The sequence below is a fragment of the Eubalaena glacialis genome, chromosome 9 (genome assembly GCF_028564815.1).
Source record: "Eubalaena glacialis isolate mEubGla1 chromosome 9, mEubGla1.1.hap2.+ XY, whole genome shotgun sequence".
Lineage (NCBI taxonomy): Eukaryota > Metazoa > Chordata > Mammalia > Artiodactyla > Balaenidae > Eubalaena > Eubalaena glacialis.
The window spans coordinates 15,026,947-15,045,086 of NC_083724.1; the positions used below are offsets into that span (position 1 = coordinate 15,026,947).

General features: G+C 47.2%; 1 protein-coding gene across 6 annotated transcripts in view; it reads left to right on the forward strand.

The window, feature by feature from the left end:
- The window catches only part of CDK5RAP2 (CDK5 regulatory subunit associated protein 2), a 184,434-nt gene that overhangs the window by 88,759 nt on the left and 77,535 nt on the right, over positions 1-18,140 (forward strand). For all 6 annotated transcript variants that reach the window (XM_061200019.1, XM_061200023.1, XM_061200021.1 and 3 more), the window contains 4 exons: positions 6,791-6,888; positions 12,010-12,140; positions 13,664-13,773; positions 15,908-16,036. In XM_061200019.1, coding sequence (XP_061056002.1) covers positions 6,791-6,888; positions 12,010-12,140; positions 13,664-13,773; positions 15,908-16,036 — 468 coding nt within the window. The remainder of the gene's footprint in view (positions 1-6,790; positions 6,889-12,009; positions 12,141-13,663; positions 13,774-15,907; positions 16,037-18,140) is intronic.

Below are 18,140 nucleotides of genomic sequence, written 5' to 3' on the forward strand. Positions count from 1 at the left end.
CTAAATCTCAGAGGGCTAATGTTTTGTGATTTAGTTGCTTTATTTTGTGAATAGTTGCTTTATTTTGACCAAATTTAGTTGGATATTAAGATGCACGTTAACCCATAATCAGACACAGTCTTGTTTTTTTTAACCGTTTTTTAAAAATTGAAGTATAGTTAATTTACAATGTTGTGTTAGTTTTAGGTATACAGCGAAGTGGTTCAGTTATACACCTGTGTGTGTGTGTGTGTGTGTGTGTATACATATATTCTTTTTCAGATTCTTTTCCATTATAGGTTATTACAAGATACTGAATATAGTTCCCTGTGCTATATTGTAGGTCCTTGTTTATTTTATATATAGTAGGGTGTATCTGTTAATCCCAAATTCTCAATTTATCCCTTCCCCCCTTCCCTTTTGGTAACCATAAGTTTGTTTTCTATGTCTGTGAGTCTCTTTATGTTTTGTAAATAAGTTCATTTGTATCATATTGTTTTAGAGTCCACATGTAAGTGGTATCATATATTTGTCTTTCTCTTTCTGACTTGCTTCACTTAGTATGATCATCTCTAGGTCCATCCATGTTGCTTCAAATGGCATTATTTCATTCTTTTTTTATGGCTGAGTAATATTCCATTACATCTTCTTTATCCATTTAGCTGTCGATGGACATTTAGGTTGCTTCCATGTCTTGGCTATCGTGAATACTGCTGCTGTGAACATTGGGGTGCATGTGCCTTTTTGAATTAGAGTTTTCTCCAGATATATGCCCAGGAGTGGGATTGCAGGATCATATGGTAGCCCTCTGTTTAGTTTTTTAAGGAACCTCCATACTGTTCTCCATAGTGGCTGCACCCATTTACATTCCTACCAGCAGTGCAGGTGGGTTCCTTTTCTCCACCCCCCCTCCAGCGTTTATTATGTGTAGACTTTTTGATGGTGGCCATTCTGCCCGCTGTGAGGTGGTACCTCATTGTGGTTTGGATTTGCATTTTCTCTAATGATTAGCGATGTTGAGCGTCTTTTCACGAGGCACAGTCTGTTTTGAAACAAGATAGCAGCCCATCAGGTTTTTTAGATGGACAAATCATCACTAATTTGAATACATTTAGTTAAACTTTACTATTTTGAATCGTGTTTTAGTTATGTAAAAGGTGTCTAAATGTTGAACAAAATGTTTCTAAATTTACTGAACAGAGTATTTTAATATTTCATGTCACTAGTTTGATCATCTGTACCACATTGTTTTTAGTTTTTTGTGCTGGCCGCTGTCTGTACTTCTTAGAAACACAAGTATAAAGTCATCCCATGGGCATTTCAGTCATATTTTAGATCCTGGTGATGCTTAAATGACTGTGCAAAATACCTACATATTTTAGCAAAGGTTTTAATTCTGTTCTGCAAGAGTAATTGCAAATCGAGGATAAAAGATTATAAATGACCATTTAGGAATTGAAAATTTCTAGGTGTCAGCTTAAGAAATCCCAGCTGTTGCAGCCTACGGTATTTTCCCCCCGAGAAAGGTGTACTTTTCAGGTTGTAGCTCTTTCTTTGTAGAAAACACGGATTTCTGCTGCTCTGCCCTTGGCCATTTTGTGTTGATTTAGGGTTTATCCTCTGCCCATTTCTACGAAGAACTTGAGGCTGTCATGATGTCTCCGTTGGCTCTGGGCAGTCTGTTTTCCTTCTAATCATGTGTGATCCTGAGAATTAATGCTGGATGACCAGGGAATTGAAGAACAGAGAGTAAAACACACTGACCATATTTAACTTGCTGCAGCCAGAGATTTATAGTTTGGCTATTGACATGGTTGGGACATTGCAGCTGAATTTCCTGAGTATTAAAATAAATGTCTTTGTTGCAGAGCTGTGATAACAGCTACTGAAATAGACACCATCTGTCTACCAGGCCACTAAATTGCCCTGATTACCAAGAAGTGAGCCATTAAGGTTTCTCTTTACATATCTGCTGCCTCTTCAGATTGTGGTCTGCCCATTACATGCGTTTCCTTCAAGTCATTGAGGAAACTATGGTGGAGCAGAAAATGCCTCGGCTTTGGTGTCAGAATGTCCGTTCTGCCGCTTATTAGCTCTGTGACCTTGGGCAAGTCACCTCCTCTCTCTGAAACTCACCTTCCTAATCTGTAAATGGGGAGTTACATGCCTACCTCCTGAGAGGATTAAAAATAATGTGAGTGTATTTGTTAAGGTTCTTTTGATTGCAAGCTGTAGGATCCAACGCTGAGGAGTTTGAGCAAAACAACAATGAAAGGGAGTGTTTATTGGGAACATACTGGAGAGTCTCACAGATGCCAAGGGTCGTAGACTCTTGGGCTCTGTCTTGTTTGGAGAGGCAAGGTGGAGGGCGGGGGTGGAGAGTGGGGATGGAGGGCAGAGGGTAGGGGACAGGGGGGTTGGTTGCTCCTGCTGAGCAGGGACCCCCTCTGGGCCGCTTGGCCCTCTGCCTCTGTGCCGAGGAGATCCACTGGTTTGCCAGCTCTGCCGAGGGAGCCAAATGACTTCATTCTGATGGGGCATGATTCAGCGCAGGGGAACAGGTGATTGATGAAATGGGACCCAAATGGCTCTGAAGAGTTCATTTATTTAACATGGGTGAGCAATTTGCTTCTAGGAAGACGTTGACTCACTCTGACTTCCATTATGCAAAATATCCACAGGAATCTCTGCTCTGAAGAGTCATATTGGTCCCTGTGTTCCCCTCTTACCTTTTTAATCATCATTTCAGCGAGCATCTGTGGCAAGCACTGTGCCTGGCTTGGGATGCTGCTGCCCGCAAGGGGTCCCCAGGCCTGTGAACACGTGGTTGGTACACGAGCTCCGGGTGAAGGTGAAGGTGAACCAGGGTGCCGTGGGGCTGGAGGAGGGTCTCTGTAAGGGACCATGGAGGGTGTCAGTGGAGAGGGCTCAACTGATGGATCGTGGTCTCTGAGGAGGAGGAGGGAGTTTCCTGGTTCCATGGAGATGGAAGGGCAGGAAGGCAAGCACAGGTGTGGCCGGCTGGCAGGTGGAGGGTGGGGGCAGAGGTGAGCAGTGACCTGGAAAACCTGGTGAAGGTTTGGAATGGCTGCCTGAAAGGAGGGGAGGGGAACCAAGCCGGGCACCCAGGCCCTGCACCGCAGTGGGCAGTCCTCTAGGGCTTCCAGCCAGGCCCACGGTGAGCCAATTAAGATACAGGGTCGGGATTCTTTCACTGGATATGTAGATCCCACAGCTGAGTCTCCCCCATCCAACCGAGGTCCACATTTATTCATCTTTTTTCCTAGTCCTTCTTGGTTGTTTACGTATCTAAGCACAAATTCTGACTGCCACTTATTAGCTGAATGGACTCAAGTACATGACCTGTCCTCTCAGAGAATCAGTTTATTCATCTGAAAAGTGGGAAGATTAATATACCTCCTTGGTTGTTATTGTGATTAGAGATGACCTATGTAAAGGACCTGGCCTAGCATTGGAGCGTAGGAATGGTAGTTATGGTTGACACTCCTTAAGTGTTTACTCTGTGCCAGGCATCTGTGTGAGAATTTTGTATAGATTAGCTCAGTTAATCTGTTTCACAACCCTATGAGATATGTAGAATTATTACCTCTACTTACAGGTGAGGGTATTGAAGCACAGAGAGGTTGAGTAACTTGTTCAAGGTCACACAGCTAATAAGGTCACACGCTCTTAACAATCCCTGCCCTTGGTGGTAGATGCTCAAGAAGCAGTAGGTTTTCTAATTTTCGTTGTCACTGTTGGCTGGCCTTTATGTGGCTGACAGTGACTGTGTCACCTTTGTCAAGCTCCCAGTGCTTTGCATCCATCATGGGTCATTCACGGGTGGACCGAAGAGCACAGGCCCTGGAGCCTGGCTGCCTGGGTCCACACCCTGCCTCACCACCCTGACTCCGTGCCTCAGTTCCCTCATCACCAAAATGGGGAGAGTGGTAATGCTTGAGCTCACTGGCTTGTGAGGATTAAATGAGAAAATGCTGGAGAGCACTTTATACCACGGCTGACATCCTGAGGACATGGTAGCCTCTTCGTCTTGATCCCTGGGTGAGTTCCTCCCAGGCACTCCCCTGGGGCCCTCTGTCTACGTGCGGTGTGTACGGGTGGGAGCTGACACTGGTGACTGTGTACAGCAGGCAGGTGGGAGCTCCTTGTGCCAGTGTCATGTGACACGATTTATAAAAGGGCCTGACATTTCTAGCAGTGTGGGTGGCCAGCTTCTCATGACCAAACTGGTGGGTTAGCATTTAAAACCCTCAATTGGCAGGTGGTGCCTTGGCCTTGTTTCGTTCAGGGCTAGAAGCACAGCAGCGTTCTCCTGGGTCAGGGGCTGCTAACCTTTTTGCCCTCTGCATCCCTTTGGTAGTGTGCTGGAGCCAAGGACCTCTTCCCTGGAAGAGTGTTTAAATGCACAAAATATGTGCACAGGATTATAAAGGAAACCAATTATTTTGAAATTTGGTTATCAAAATATAAAAAAACAAATCAGCTGTAGAAATGGTGCTTCTTTATTAATGTGTTAAATAACAAGATCTGGTGGTGAACAGAGTGACTGCTGTAGTTTTGAGGTAGTGATGAGAATAAATATTTTGAGATACTTGCAACATATACAGAGTAACTGTATTTCTTTTGATGACAAAATCTCAGGAAAACACGAGTACTACTATGGTTTGTAGCAGTAACAGTGTTCCTTCAACCCCTAAATGAAGGAAATGCTAAATTTCAGTTAGAGGTTAGCGGAAATAAAGATGTACCTTTTCCCCCTCGTTCATGTTTGAGTTTTCATCAGGGTCGGAAACCCTGTCCTAGGTCGTTATCTGAACTTTGGGCGACAGGCTGACTCCACATGAGACACAAGGGCCGCTTGCAGCCCCTCTCTCTCCACTGACCCAGTGTCTCCCTAGCATTAAGGAGCTTCTAGTCTGTGCCAGGCGCTGTGCCAGGTGTCCTGCACACTTTACTTCTTTATTTTAACGTTTTCTTCTTATTTTGAAATAATTTCAGATTTATAGGCAAGTTACAAGAGTAAAGGGTTTTACTTGTCCTGAGCCATCTGAGAGTAAGTTGCCTGTGTGAAGCCCTGAAGTTCTGAATACTTGAGTGTGTACTTCATGTCAGCAGGGACCTTTTCCTGTATGACACAGCACAGCCATCACAGCCAGGGACTGAGCAGAGACCCTCAGACTACCATCGAACCCTCAGACTCATTCGTGTCTCACCAGCTGTCCCGTAAAGCCCTTTGTAGTAGAAGGAGCCAATTCAGGATCTTGTGTTGCATTTAATAGACTTTAGTCTTCAGTCTCCCCTTGACTTTCACGGCCCTGAGACTTTTGAAGCGTCCAGGCCAGTTCTGTTGTGGAGCGTCCTTCAGTCGGGTCTGTCTGATGCTTCTTGGTGCCTGGATTCAGGTGAGGCATCCTTGGCAGGAGTGTCACAGGACCAGAGCTGTGTCCTCAGTGTGTCCTATCCGACAGTACATGGCTTAGGTTTGTCCCATTACCGGCCATGCTGACTTGGGTAACTTTGTGAAGGTGGTGTCTGCATGGTGTCTTGACTATGCAGTTACTCTTTTTTCCTTTGTAATTAGTAAGTATTTGAGGGGAGGTATTTTGAGTTTATGTAAATACGCTGATCTTCTTCAAACTTTCACCCATTAGTTTTAGCCTCCTTTTATGTTTCTTGGGTGAATAATTCCTTACCATGATGGTTAGCAAATGGTGATTCTTCTAATTCCATTATTCCTTCTACATTTATTAGTTGTTCTATAAAGAAAAACCCATTCTTCTTCCCATGTACTCATTTACTCATGTCCGTGTGGACATGAATTTCTGTTTCACTCAGTGGGTTATAATCTGTTACTATCATTATTTTGATGCTCAATTGTCCCAGGCTTGGCCTTTTCAAACTGGCTCCTGTATCCTTTTGACAGTGCTCCATTATTTAAACACTTCCTTATTTTCTGGTGTGACAAAATGCTGTAGACATGGATTGCTTTTGAATTTCATTGCATCAGTACTGGAATTGGCCATTTCCCCTGGGATCCTTGATTCCTTCCAGCACACAGTTGAACTTTTATCTGCTCTGTAACTCCATAAGGTGGTGGCTGTTGTCCAGCATTTTACAGGTGGCTCTAGTAAGTAACTTCCTGAGGTCCCAGAACCGGTAAGTGACAGAGCCAAAATTTGAACTCTAAAAAAATTTTCACATTTGTGAAATTCACAAAATTACATCCTCACTTCATAAATGAGGAGCCTGAACCTCACAGAGGTTTGTTAAGCTGGTTAGCTGAGGTCACATAGCTAGTAAGTCGCAGAGATCCACCTCAGATCTCTTTATCATCAGTCTGTTCATGGTGCCTTGAAAGCGTGGCTCACCTGACCTCTTCTATTTTAATGTAAGTCCCTTGTCCCTAAAACTTGTCAGGTTTTGGTTGATGAATTCTTTTCTTTGTAGTAAGAACAAGCGTGGAAGGGCATTCTGTGTAGTTTTGTGAAAACAGTGACCAGCAGCTCTGAGCTGGGTTGAGGGGGGGAGGGCGGAGGAAGTTTCACGAAGGGCAGTTGGGTATTGTCGGGAGCACAGCGCTCAGCTTTCTTCCGCCGTGAGTGATGGGCGGTCATTCCCCACTCCCCCTGCAGGTGGTGCCCTCTGACTGCGGCCTGATCTGGAGCCTGGCACAGGGGATCACCTTTGTTTGGATTTATAAACCAGAACTATCCACATGTGTTTGCATAATGTAAGGATGTGCGCTTTCAAAATTCTTCTCTTAATGTCAGATGCCCATTGTCGTTTTCAGGAAAAGCAACAATTAGGCTATGAAGAGCTGATTCAGGTCTTAAAGAAAGAGCAGGACATCTATACACATCTGGTAAAATCTCTGCAGGACTCAGACAGGTAAGGGTTTCTGTTTGGGCATCACGCGCATGCGTAACACACATATTTTGAATAAATGCTGGTAATTTCTGAGGCAGTGAAGCCTTCCCACTTTGCTTAGGAAGCTTAAAGTGCTTGGATGGTGATTGCCTTATTTAAATCAGATATACCTATTTCCTAGCAGGAATTGTCTGATTTTTTTGGCAGCAAATGTAGGATAAAAATATCATTAATACTAATTACTCAGGTTTTTATAATACTTTATTATAGACTTAGAAAGTGCCTTCGCGTGTATTATCTCTTGTAATCCTCACTGCTGTTCTGTGAGGTAATATTATTATCCCTATTTTCCATAAGTGACTCGGAGTGACTTGTGTCTTCACAGAATCGCCGAGGTGATTTGGTGCAATGAGATGTGGGGAGGAGAGCTGATTATAGGCTAGTGGTCTTGCCGCTGCCCTGCCTGTGTCCACGGGCAAGTGACACATCTGGGCCTCTCTTTGCCCAGCACTGGGTTGGCCTCAGTGATTTCTCCCATGGAGGAGTCACCTCTCTGCACACTGGGATGGTTACAGGTGGAAGGATGTGATGTCTGGGGTTCATTTCCACACTGCACAGCAGCGCAGGGAGCGGGCGGGGACACCGACGGAACAAGATTGGCCACGGCTCCCTGGCTGTTGGGACAGGGGTGTGGGTAGGTGTCGGGGTGGGGGGGGGCTCATTATACTGACTTGTCTTCATGTGCTAATGTCTAAAATTTTCCATAATAAAAAGTTAAGAAAACCCACCCCTCACTGCTGCTTCTCTTCTGCCCTTCACTCCAGCCCTAATGGGGTCCTCACTGTTCCGGGGCCGGGTGTCTCCTGTCTCTGCCTTCAGCAGCTATCTGCACCCTGCTCTGCGTCCCCCTCATCCTTGAGGATTTGCCTCAGGGGCTCCCCTTGTCAGGAGGCCCGCTCTGTTTTGCTGTCCTCACCTCCCTTTGTTACTTGGCTGGTGTGGCCTGCTTCGCGGCCTGGTCTGTGCGCCCCCTCAGGGCAGGGGTCCCGTCTTGCTGTCCGCATTTCCCAGTGCCTGTCACGGGGGCTGGTATGGAGTAGGCACTTGGGAAGTGTTCAGTGGATGAACCCCCTCCCAACTCTTCTAAGTTAAGAGTTTTCAGGATTTTTAATCTGAAGCGAGTTTTAGGAAAATGAAAACATGCTGATGCAATTCTCTGAAAGTGAGCTTTTTCAAGAAGCCTCAGCTGCTCGTCATTTTCACTTGGGGGAGGGGTTGAGTAGCGCCGGGAACCTCAGAGGGGGAATGGGCACAGCGGGTTTAATTGTGCAGCTACTCCGATGGGAGCCAGTTCTGACTCTGGGCACCGAGAGGCCCTGGGGTGGATGTGGCCGCTGTCAGGCTTCCTCAGTATCACGGATGGCGGCTCTGAGTTTCATAGGCTCTTCCTTAGTGAATAACAAGGTGCATGGGACCAAGGTGGGTCAGGGCTGTGACTCATAGGGATGCTTGAAAGGTTTCCTGTTCACCTTCAGAGTCAAAATACATTCAGCAGCTCTGAGCTCTTGGGTAAGTCACTTTTCACCCTGAGCCTCAGGATATGTATTTGTGCAATTGAGATTGGCCTGCCTACAGACCTACCTGTTTACCTACCTCCCTATCTACCTTCCAGGGTTGTTTGAAACGAGATGATAATGTGTAAAGTCCTAATTCTGCCTGGCACGTAGTAAGCACTCAATAAATGGTAACGTTTATTAAGACTAACAGCAATGTGAAAAGCCTCCATATGCGTCAGTATGCCACTGTACATAAACTCAGCTTGTCGGGGGTTTTGAGTCTTCAGACCTTGCCATAGCCAGAGGGCAGAATTGTGGGCTAAGGCCGGTGGAGCCCCCTGGGGTAACTCCAGCATTGCTCACTCTCTGGAAACTGGCAGTGAAAGCTGGATGACTCTGGAGACGTATGATGTACTTGTAACTAAAGTTGGAAAGGGGGAGCGGGGAGGGAGGAGCTGACCAAGGGCAGCTGTGTGCCTGGTCCTTTCCCTTTACGATTTATTCCTCACAGTGACACTTCAACCCCATATCACAGAAGTGGAAATCTGCTCTTGGAGATGTTGAGGGTATTTCCCAAACTCCTACACTTAGGAGTTCTCAGAGCTCAGATCTCCGTGGCTCCTGAGCCCAGGCCCTTACTGAGATAGCTCTCCTCTGGAGGACTAGGACAGTTTATACTTTGCCTGTAACTCAGGCTTTCTCAACCTCAGCAGTGTTGGGATTTGGGACTAGATAACTTTTTGTCTTTTTGTTGAGGGGCTGTCTTGTGCACTGTAGGATGTTTAGCGACATGTCTGGCTTTTGCCACTACATGGCAGTAGCACCCTCCCTGCCCCAGTTGTGACAACCAACGATGTCTCCAGAATTGCCACATGTGCCCTGGGGGGTTTAAATCATCTCCAGATGAAAATCACGCCTGTAACTCAGGAGTAGCAGAAAGCTTGGCATATAAGTATCTGCTGTATGGGAGTCATTAGAATACGTGGAAGGAAGGAGGTGATGTTTGTTGAGCGCCTCGTGTGTGTCAGGCACTGTGCTAAGCTCTTTCCCTTACAACATCTCATTTAATCCTCAAAACACTCTTGAAGGAAAGGCACGGTCCCCACTTTACGGACGAGGCTAGCAGGACTCGGGCAGTTGAGCTGACCGCCAAGGTCATGGAGCTCGTGAGTGGTGGCACTGTGGGGGCGTGCGTCCTCCGTCTCCTCCCCCACTCCGCTCCAGAAAGAGGAAGGCTCAGGGCTGTCCTTTCTTTCTGAGCGAAGCTCCTTTTGTTCCACCGACTCCTCACACCTTGCAGAGATCGTGGAGTTGGGGAAACAGAAATGACAGACGCAGGAGCAGCATCTGTGTACTTTTCACCCTGTCAGAAGATGGAAGAGGGAGTGAAGCAGTCAGCTTTCCCCAGCCCTCACTGCAGGAGCTTCGCTAAAACAATCTCCTTTTTTTCCCCCTGGTTAAATGTGTCTGCGGCATGACCGCATCCGAGCGAGTGCTGTGCTGTGACACCTCTGTAAGGTTTCCATCAGCCTTACAAATTGATCATTATGATTGTCTTGAAATGGAACTAGGTACAGGTTGCTGGGAGGGCCCCTTCCTTTGCAAGGAGGCTGCTTCACAGTGAACCATCTTCAAAGCAGCGAGCATAGAAGATTAGACATAATGGTTTATTTTCCTTCCAATAGATGTTGATTTATGTGTGCAGTTCGATGGATGGAGCTGGAAGAAATCGCTGGAGGAGAAGTGGGGCTTGAGTCTGTGGCACACATATTTTAGAGCGATGGCTCCTAACCATTTTGGGGCTGTGGACCCCTCTCGAACAATCTGATGAAAGCTCATGGACCCTCTCCCTAAAACAAATCCACATTTTCATACACTTTTCCCGACAGTTTCAAAGTGTCGATGGACCCTTTCAGGGAAAAATAGGTCAGACGCTGGACCGAGTGACGTATTTCTTGGTATTTAAAAAGGAGGCTTTCTGATATGTTAAGGTGTTTCGGTAGTCTCAAAAAATATTCACATACTTTGACCCAGTAATTGCACTGCTGGGAATCCATCTTAAGAAGCTAACCCTGAGTGTGAAACAAGGCTTTAGGCGCAGAGATTTTCATTGAAACAATATTTACGTTACTCAGGGAGAGAACCGGTTCAGATCCCTGCCACGTGCACATCAGTAGGAGTCCGGAGCCCTGCTTGTGGAACTGCACTGCCTAGTTCAGTAGGCACGAGCCATGTGACTACATACATATAAATTAAAAAATTAAGCATTCAGTTCCTCAGCATGTAGCCACATTTCAGATGTTCAGTAGGCACGTTCGGCTAGTGGGTACCGTATTCAGCAGCGCCGATACAGAACATTTGCGTCATTGGAGGAAGGTCTGTGGGACAGTCCTCCCCCCGTCAGTGCAGGTTCTGGGAGGTGTGCTTTTTCATGGCCTCCTCTGAGTTCTGGGTTGCTGGTTTCATGCAGGCTCTCTGTGCAGGTCAGCACCGTATTACACCGACCCAGACGTGATACTTGACATCACCACCCCTCCAATAAAAATCCATTCTACTCTGCATTTGTGAGTGGCCAGCCCATCGCTGTAGACTTCTTTTGACCCCTAAATTGGTCCTTCTCTTCCTTCTGTTACTGACTCTCAGTCTTCTCCTTTTCTTTTTTCCTGTGCCTCCTGCCCCTCACCTTTACCTCCAGTGCCGCCTCTTTTAGGGGTGACATGGCCGACATTCTCCTTGTCGCCTTCTCTTCTGTGGAGAGCCTTCCTTCCATACCCAAGCCCATGCAAGGCATTATTCCAGAGAAACATTCTGGGGAATTAAATTACTTCCACATAGCTACATCTGTAGCAAAAACTTGGAAATGACCCAAATGTCCACTAATAGGGGTTGAGTTAAATGGTGGGACATTTCACCCGATTGAATGTTATATAGTCATTAAAAATGATGTTTGCAAATTATTTCTGAAAATGTAGAGAAGTATTTAAATGAGAAATGCAGAACTTAGTATTATATGTCCAGAATTATTTCAACCTTATAGAAATACTCAGGGGAAAATGATTGGGAGGATATAGTCTGCCATGTGTTTTTTGGTAGTCGGGTTATGGTAACTTTTGCTTTTTTTTTAATACGTTTCTATTTTAAATGTCCTATAAACATGTATTTACTTTTTTGTTTGTTTGTTTATTTATTTATTTATGACCGTGTTGGGTCTTCGTTTCTGTGCGAGGGCTTTCTCTAGTTGTGGCAAGTGGGGGCCACTCTTCATCGCGGTGCGTGGGCCTCTCACTATCGCGGCCTCTCTTGTTGCAGAGCACAGGCTCCAGACGCGCAGGCTCAGTAGTTGTGGCTCACGGGCCCAGCCGCTCCGCGGCATGTGGGATCTTCCCAGACCAGGGCTCGAACCCATGTCCCCTGCATTGGCAGGCAGCTTCTCAACCACTGCGCCACCAGGGAAGCCCTGTATTTACTTTTATAACCAGAAAAAAACCCCACAAATGACATAAAAATCAAAGGAAGGCTTGCTGGGCTTTGCATCTTAAAGCACAAGTAAGTCTGTTTTAAAATTCTGGTGTCTTGTTTTACCAAGTGTCAACAACCTGCAGGCTGAGTTGAACAGCATCTTTGTCCTGCGGAAGCGGCTGGAGCGGGATGTGCTCTCCTATCAGAACCTGCAGAAGGCCCTGGAGGAGCAGATCAGTGAAATCCGGCGGCGGGAAGGTACATGCTCCCTTGTATGTATTTCCCTTTGGTTTTCCCACTTGGAGGGCCTTGGCCGAACTTTAAGAGAGTCCTAAGACTGCAGTAGGAGACGAGGCACCCTGGGGATTTCGGCTGGGAAGCCTTTTTTTGCAGTGAAGGTGTTACTGTTGCTCTCCTAGTCTGTACCTGGCTGGCTTCGGCTTGCGGATTCGAAGGGCCCAGCAGGTAGTGTTAATTCCACAGAGGGCCTGCTGCAGGACTGCTTCCTCGCTGCCTCTGCTGTGTTCTGCATCGTTTGACTCTTCTAACTCCAGATAACCCTGGGGCCTTGCCATCCCCTTTCTCTGGTCAATGGCCCTCATCACCCTAAACATCTGGGCTCTGCCTACCACGGCACCCACTGCAGAGAGCCCCACTGCACAGACATGTGCGGGTGAAACCGCTGTTTCCTGCTGAAGCATCGCTTTTCACACTGTCATGACCGCAAGTGGATTCAGCTAGGGAGGGTTCTGTGGTACGTGTGCTGCTGTGCTCGTGACAGCTGTATTTGGCTCCCTCCCTCGCTAGAACCTGAGCCCCGTGGAGTCTGGGTTGGTGTTTTCCTTTCCTTATCTCTAGCCTTCCTTTCCTTTCTCTTCCTTATTACTGATTGTAATTCCTGCTTACAATCAGTAATAGCAGTGGTAGGTTTGACGTTTCCTGAGCGCCTGCTGTGTACCAGGCACAGCGGCAGGCACTTAACTTCTCACCTCTGATCCTGACCGTTGTCCCATTGGATCGAGTAGGCAGTGACGTCACATTACAGGTGAAGAAACCGAGGTGGCAGTGGGGGTTGATTTACCCGGATTGGAGGCAGGACATCTTCCTTCGAAGTCTAGCTCTTTCCTCTATACGAGGCGTATCAGCTCTTACCCACGTGTGTTGAGTGAGATCATGCTTGCGGATATGCTCCGCTCAGTGAATAGCGTGACCCTTCTCTGCGCCTTTGCGCCTTGTGAGAGTGTGACCTTTGCTGCAGAGGAGGCCGACCCTTCCGTGGGTGACGCAAGAGTCTCTCGTCGTAGATCTCATAGGCGGTTTCTGTACTCCGTGTGCTTGCTCCCGTGGCGGGCTCTGGGGCCGGTAAAAAACACATCAGGCACTTCTGAGTTCTACACTTGAGGGTCACATCTAATTTTCCTGTATTTTCACCTAAACGGAATCACTCCCTCATTTAAATTGAAAATCACCATTTGCTTGTGCCACTCAGAATGGTCTCCAGGTACAGCACTGGATATGCCAATTATAATTCAGAGTTGGCCACAGTGAACGCCTACAGCTCACGATGAAACCATACATTGAGATACCAGCCTGTAGAGAAAGAAGAAAATTACTTTTGCTCGAAAGGTGGTGCATTAAACTCCCTGTGTGTGCTTATCTCCCTTTCCCCCGCTACCCGATTCAAAGTGCCTTAGATGGATTGCACGGGGAATTGTCTGGGAAGGATCTACTTCTGATGTTCTTTTTCTCCTCCTCCCCACTTTTTTTTTCTTTTGGTGCAGAAGAACCATTTTCGTTTTATAGTGATCAAACATCTTATCTGAGTATTTGCCTTGAAGAGCACAATCGGTTTCAAGTGGAACATTTTTCTCAAGAAGAGCTTAAGGAAAAGGTATTGACCTATTAACTTTCAGTGCTTTGTTGGTTATTTGTTGTCTCTTGGGTTCCTGATCAGAGGTGTAAGATTCTGAAAGCCCTTCTCCCCGCCTCTCTTCCGTCTCTCCCTGCCTGTCTTTTTTCCCCTTGATGTACGTTCCCTGGAGTCCCTACCCCGTGTCTGATGCACGCCTTCTGAGGCTTGAGGACCCCACCCAGGCTCCATCTCCCCTGGGAAATGCTCTCTATCCCCCCCTAGAATTAGCCACCTTTCCCTCGGGTCATTTTCCTCTCTTCTTGTACCTGACTGCATTGATGTCCTTCTCATACTGACCTATAATTATCTGGTTATTCTTCTGTATCCCCACTAGGCTGTGAACATCTTAAAGCGAGTGAGTGTATCTTATTTATTTCTGATTTCCCAGTGCCTGGCACACATAGTGGGAGGTAATTGATGCTTTTTGAAAGAATAAAGGTTCAGGTTTGATCAGTAAATCTTTTCTAAAACTGGAAAGGTTTTTCAATCTGTTGATCATTGGTGTGGTTAGAGTGGCTTAGTATTTCAAGGTTCTAAGAGCCATTGATAAGAATAGGAAGTGTGAGCTCAGAGGACACTGTGATTTATTATAAAATTACCATCTATGTATGACAGGTTCAGTTTCTGTCTTGGAATAACTGACATGCCGGTAGAGTAGACAGACGTGTGAAGGAGCAGTGGCAGTGTGGAGTGCAAGGGTGGCTGTAATAGGCAGAGGTGCGAGGTTTAGGGGTAGCCGAGAAGGAGAGGTTAGCTGTCGGGGGTTGGGAGGTACTCACTGGATCAGAGGAAACTTCTCAATAGAAGTGAGACCTGAAGTGGGTTTTGGAGGTTGAATAGGAGTTTATCTAGTTGGAAGGCTTTTTCAGCAGAGAGAGAGAGAGAGGAAAAACAGCAGGTGTAAGATGCAGAAGAAGTAAAAAGGAGAACTATAAAAATGTTGGTGTTTTGGGAGGAGTGGAACAAGAAGCATTGAGGCATCTGTTGGTGTTTTGAAGATGAAGAAAATAGAGATGGTGATAGCCACTGCTGGTACCGACTGTGGCTGTGTTAAGGGCAGGAGCTAGTTCCCTTTGTTGGCACTTCGTGAATGTTTGTGGAATCAGAATGTTTTCTTCTTCCCTCTATGATATAACCTCCTTGAGGTTGGGTCCGATTTGTGTTCCATGTTTTGGTGCAGTGGACACCTGCTGTGCATGGTCAGGGTGGGAATTTCCCACTTTATTTGAGGGGCTAATGATTACCCCCTTAAGAAGGGTTTGGAAAATCACTAGCCATTGCAATTTGAAGCTTGCAGGGAATGAAGGTGGTGTCTGCTCAGATGCTTATGTACCTGGCCTCGCAAGACCTGTGCCTTAAGGAGGAGCACTGGACCGGGAGTCCAGGCCCGGCTCTGCCTCTGTGCGGGCAGCTGCCCCTGCCCACACGACCGGGCACGTTGGCTGTTGTTATATGTCACTTAATTCTCCAGGCACCCCAACTCTGGGACCTTGGGCAGTGAACTTCTTTGTGTCTCGGGCTTCTTGTTATAAAACGGGGACAGTCATACTGCTGTCCACCTCCTCGGGATTTTTGTAAGGAATGATTGACTAAAGCTTGTGGGAGTATTTTAGCAGCCGTGAATTGCTTTATAACTGAGGACTGTTGTTATTATGGACAGTGCTAGATAGGCATAGAAAGAGGAAGGTGGATGCTATAAAATAAGCCTCTGACAAGCCTCAGAAGTTTCAGTCTTGGGGGATTTTCCTCCCCCAAGTACAAGACAGAGGTCATATTTGCTGTCATGGACAGAGTACGTAGACCGTGCCGAGGGCTGTAGTGCGCTGTGACCGTGATCACGTTCAGTTCTCACGGGAACCCATTCCACAGATGCAGAAATGGAGACTTAGACCAGGCAGCTTGCCCAGGATCCCTTTGCCTTGAAGTGTGACGCTGGGGTTAGACTACAGAAATGCTGGTGTTTTTCTCACTGTACCCAGGGTAGCCTGAAGCCTGGAATCAGGCCGCCTGACTCTCTGTGACTGTGATGCAGGACGTCTTCTCCGTAGCCGTGGCCCTGGGAGGCGGCAGTGTGCCCGTGGGTAGTCAGTCCTCTCCTGCTCTTATCTCCCAGGTCGGTGACCTTATCCAGCTGGTGAAGGAGCTGTACGCGGACAACCAGCACCTGAAGAAAACTATTTTTGATCTCTCCTCCATGGGTTTCCCGGGAGAGGACAGGCCTGAGTCGGTAGATCAGATGGAGGTAAGAAAGAATATTCTCGTCCTCGCGTGCTAATTACAAAGAGTAACACCCCCCCACACGTCTTCAGGCTGCATCTCTTCTGGGGAGGTCTCTGTTGAAATTCCCTTTGCCGTGGACGGGGTTTGAGGGCCCTCTTAGGTCAGCAGGTCTGTCGGAGCGTTCCGCAAGTTTGGGTCATATCTGCGTGGACACACTTGATGTTCTATGATGCTTTGGACTCCAAGTCAGGCCCTGGGATCTGGGCTGTAGGTGGCACATCTGGATGATTGGTCTGGTCTCAGGGGCCTGGAGAGTTGCCACATCACCCGCGTAACTTGGGTAGTGTAGATGCAGCATTAATGAACCCATTACCATGGAAAAACAAACGAGAAAACATACTTTTCAGTTACTCTTTGTATTAACCCTCTAAATGCATCTTCTCACTCCTACGGCATCTGGCTTCTGGATTTGACCGGATGTGTGCAGTTTATTCCCACGTGTACCCAGGAACCCCTGCACTCTGCCGTGTACCGACGACCCGATGGGGAGCGAAGAGTCGGTGTCCCATGAGCCCACAAATTCAGCTTCCTGACTGTGGGAGTTTCCCACTGGTGGCATTTGGAAGTCTGGAAGGGCCACGGAAGGTTAAATCTGGTGTCTGCACTAAAGAGCGTGTGGTCCCTGGGCTTTTGTACTCACTGAGGGTGTGGGCCCATTCCGTTGGCCCACCCCAGGGAAAGCGGAGGGAGCCTCTTCACCCTGGGACTCTGGCTCTCTGCTGCGCGTTGTGGTGTGTTGTCTCCGATTTTCTCTGTTCTCGACCCGACCGCACAGTAGAGGGCCCTGATGTTGTGACAGTGGGGAGGAGCTTGCCATTTCCTCCCTCTAGCCCCTACCTGGCCTGACGCTCCCCGAGGAAGCGCCTTGCTCCATGCCTGTGTTATGCTAGTTAGTTTCAGAAGACTGGAACTGTTCTCCTCATGAAATGCACTAGGGCCTTTTGTACTTGGATCCCCCAGAACCTTCCTGGTTGGGGTTGTCTTGAACTCAGCCTGGCGTGCCAGGTAAATGGAGGTCTCATTGCCACACCATTTCTGGGGAAAGATTTGTCAGCCTTAAGCTGTCTCCTCCCACCTTCAAGGTGGGAAACGCTCAAAGGTGTATATGCTGCGCTCTGGCCCTCTGCTCCCGTGGAGAGAGGGAGTGTTACTGAGCTTAGTCTCCAGGGCTCCAGGTAATTTTGAAAAGCAAGAATATCTGCAGTCCATTTAGGGAGAAACAAGTCTCTTGGTTTGTTTTTTCCAACGTGGCATTTTTAATAAGCAGCCCATTCGTCACCTGCTTCATTTGAGTGTCAGATGGCGAGTGTTTGTTCATTTGCCCTTTGAAAGAAATCTGTTAAATGTCCTATTATGTTCTTTGGAGAACAGAGGGATTTTCCTCTTGCCACTCTGAGATCTTAATAGCAGCCGATTCAGATTGGAGTCATTTGTCAGGTTGCACATCAATTTGATGTTCCCTATGAATAGTCGTGTCCTTCGCAGCACAGGCCCCGTCTTCCCCGGCACACGATGGGAAGATCCGCACGGGCAGGATGGTGCTCCCACGATAATCTTGAGCTGAGGGAGGAGAGCTTGTTAGGGGTGAGGGTGGGATGGCAGCAAGGAGAGGCTGCTGTTCCCTGGGAGTGTGTGTGGCTCTCCTTGGATGAGCAACGAGGCAGAGACAAACGGGAAATGTCTCCGTGGTCCACAGCCTTTTCTGGGCAGCAGGGCTTGCGGAGTAGGGGCTGGCACTGCTCCAGTGCCCTGGGAGCCTACAAATCAGAAAGGGGAAAAAAAAAGACAGCAAATATATTTTGTATTTTTAAAATTCAGTAGTTTTTCCTCCAATATTTAATTAACCCACAGCATTGCCTAAAACTTGGAAAATAAAGAAATGACCCCTAATCCTGTCACATTAAAACGCAGTTAATTAACATCCTGGAATCTTTCCTTCTCTATTTGTGTATTTGAACGTGTGCGTGCCCACCCACAGTACATACACAGTCCTGTTTCCTGTTTCTTTCCAGTGGCTGCTGTATTATAACCTCTTACTCCATCTTAAGGATGCTAGCTGTGTCACT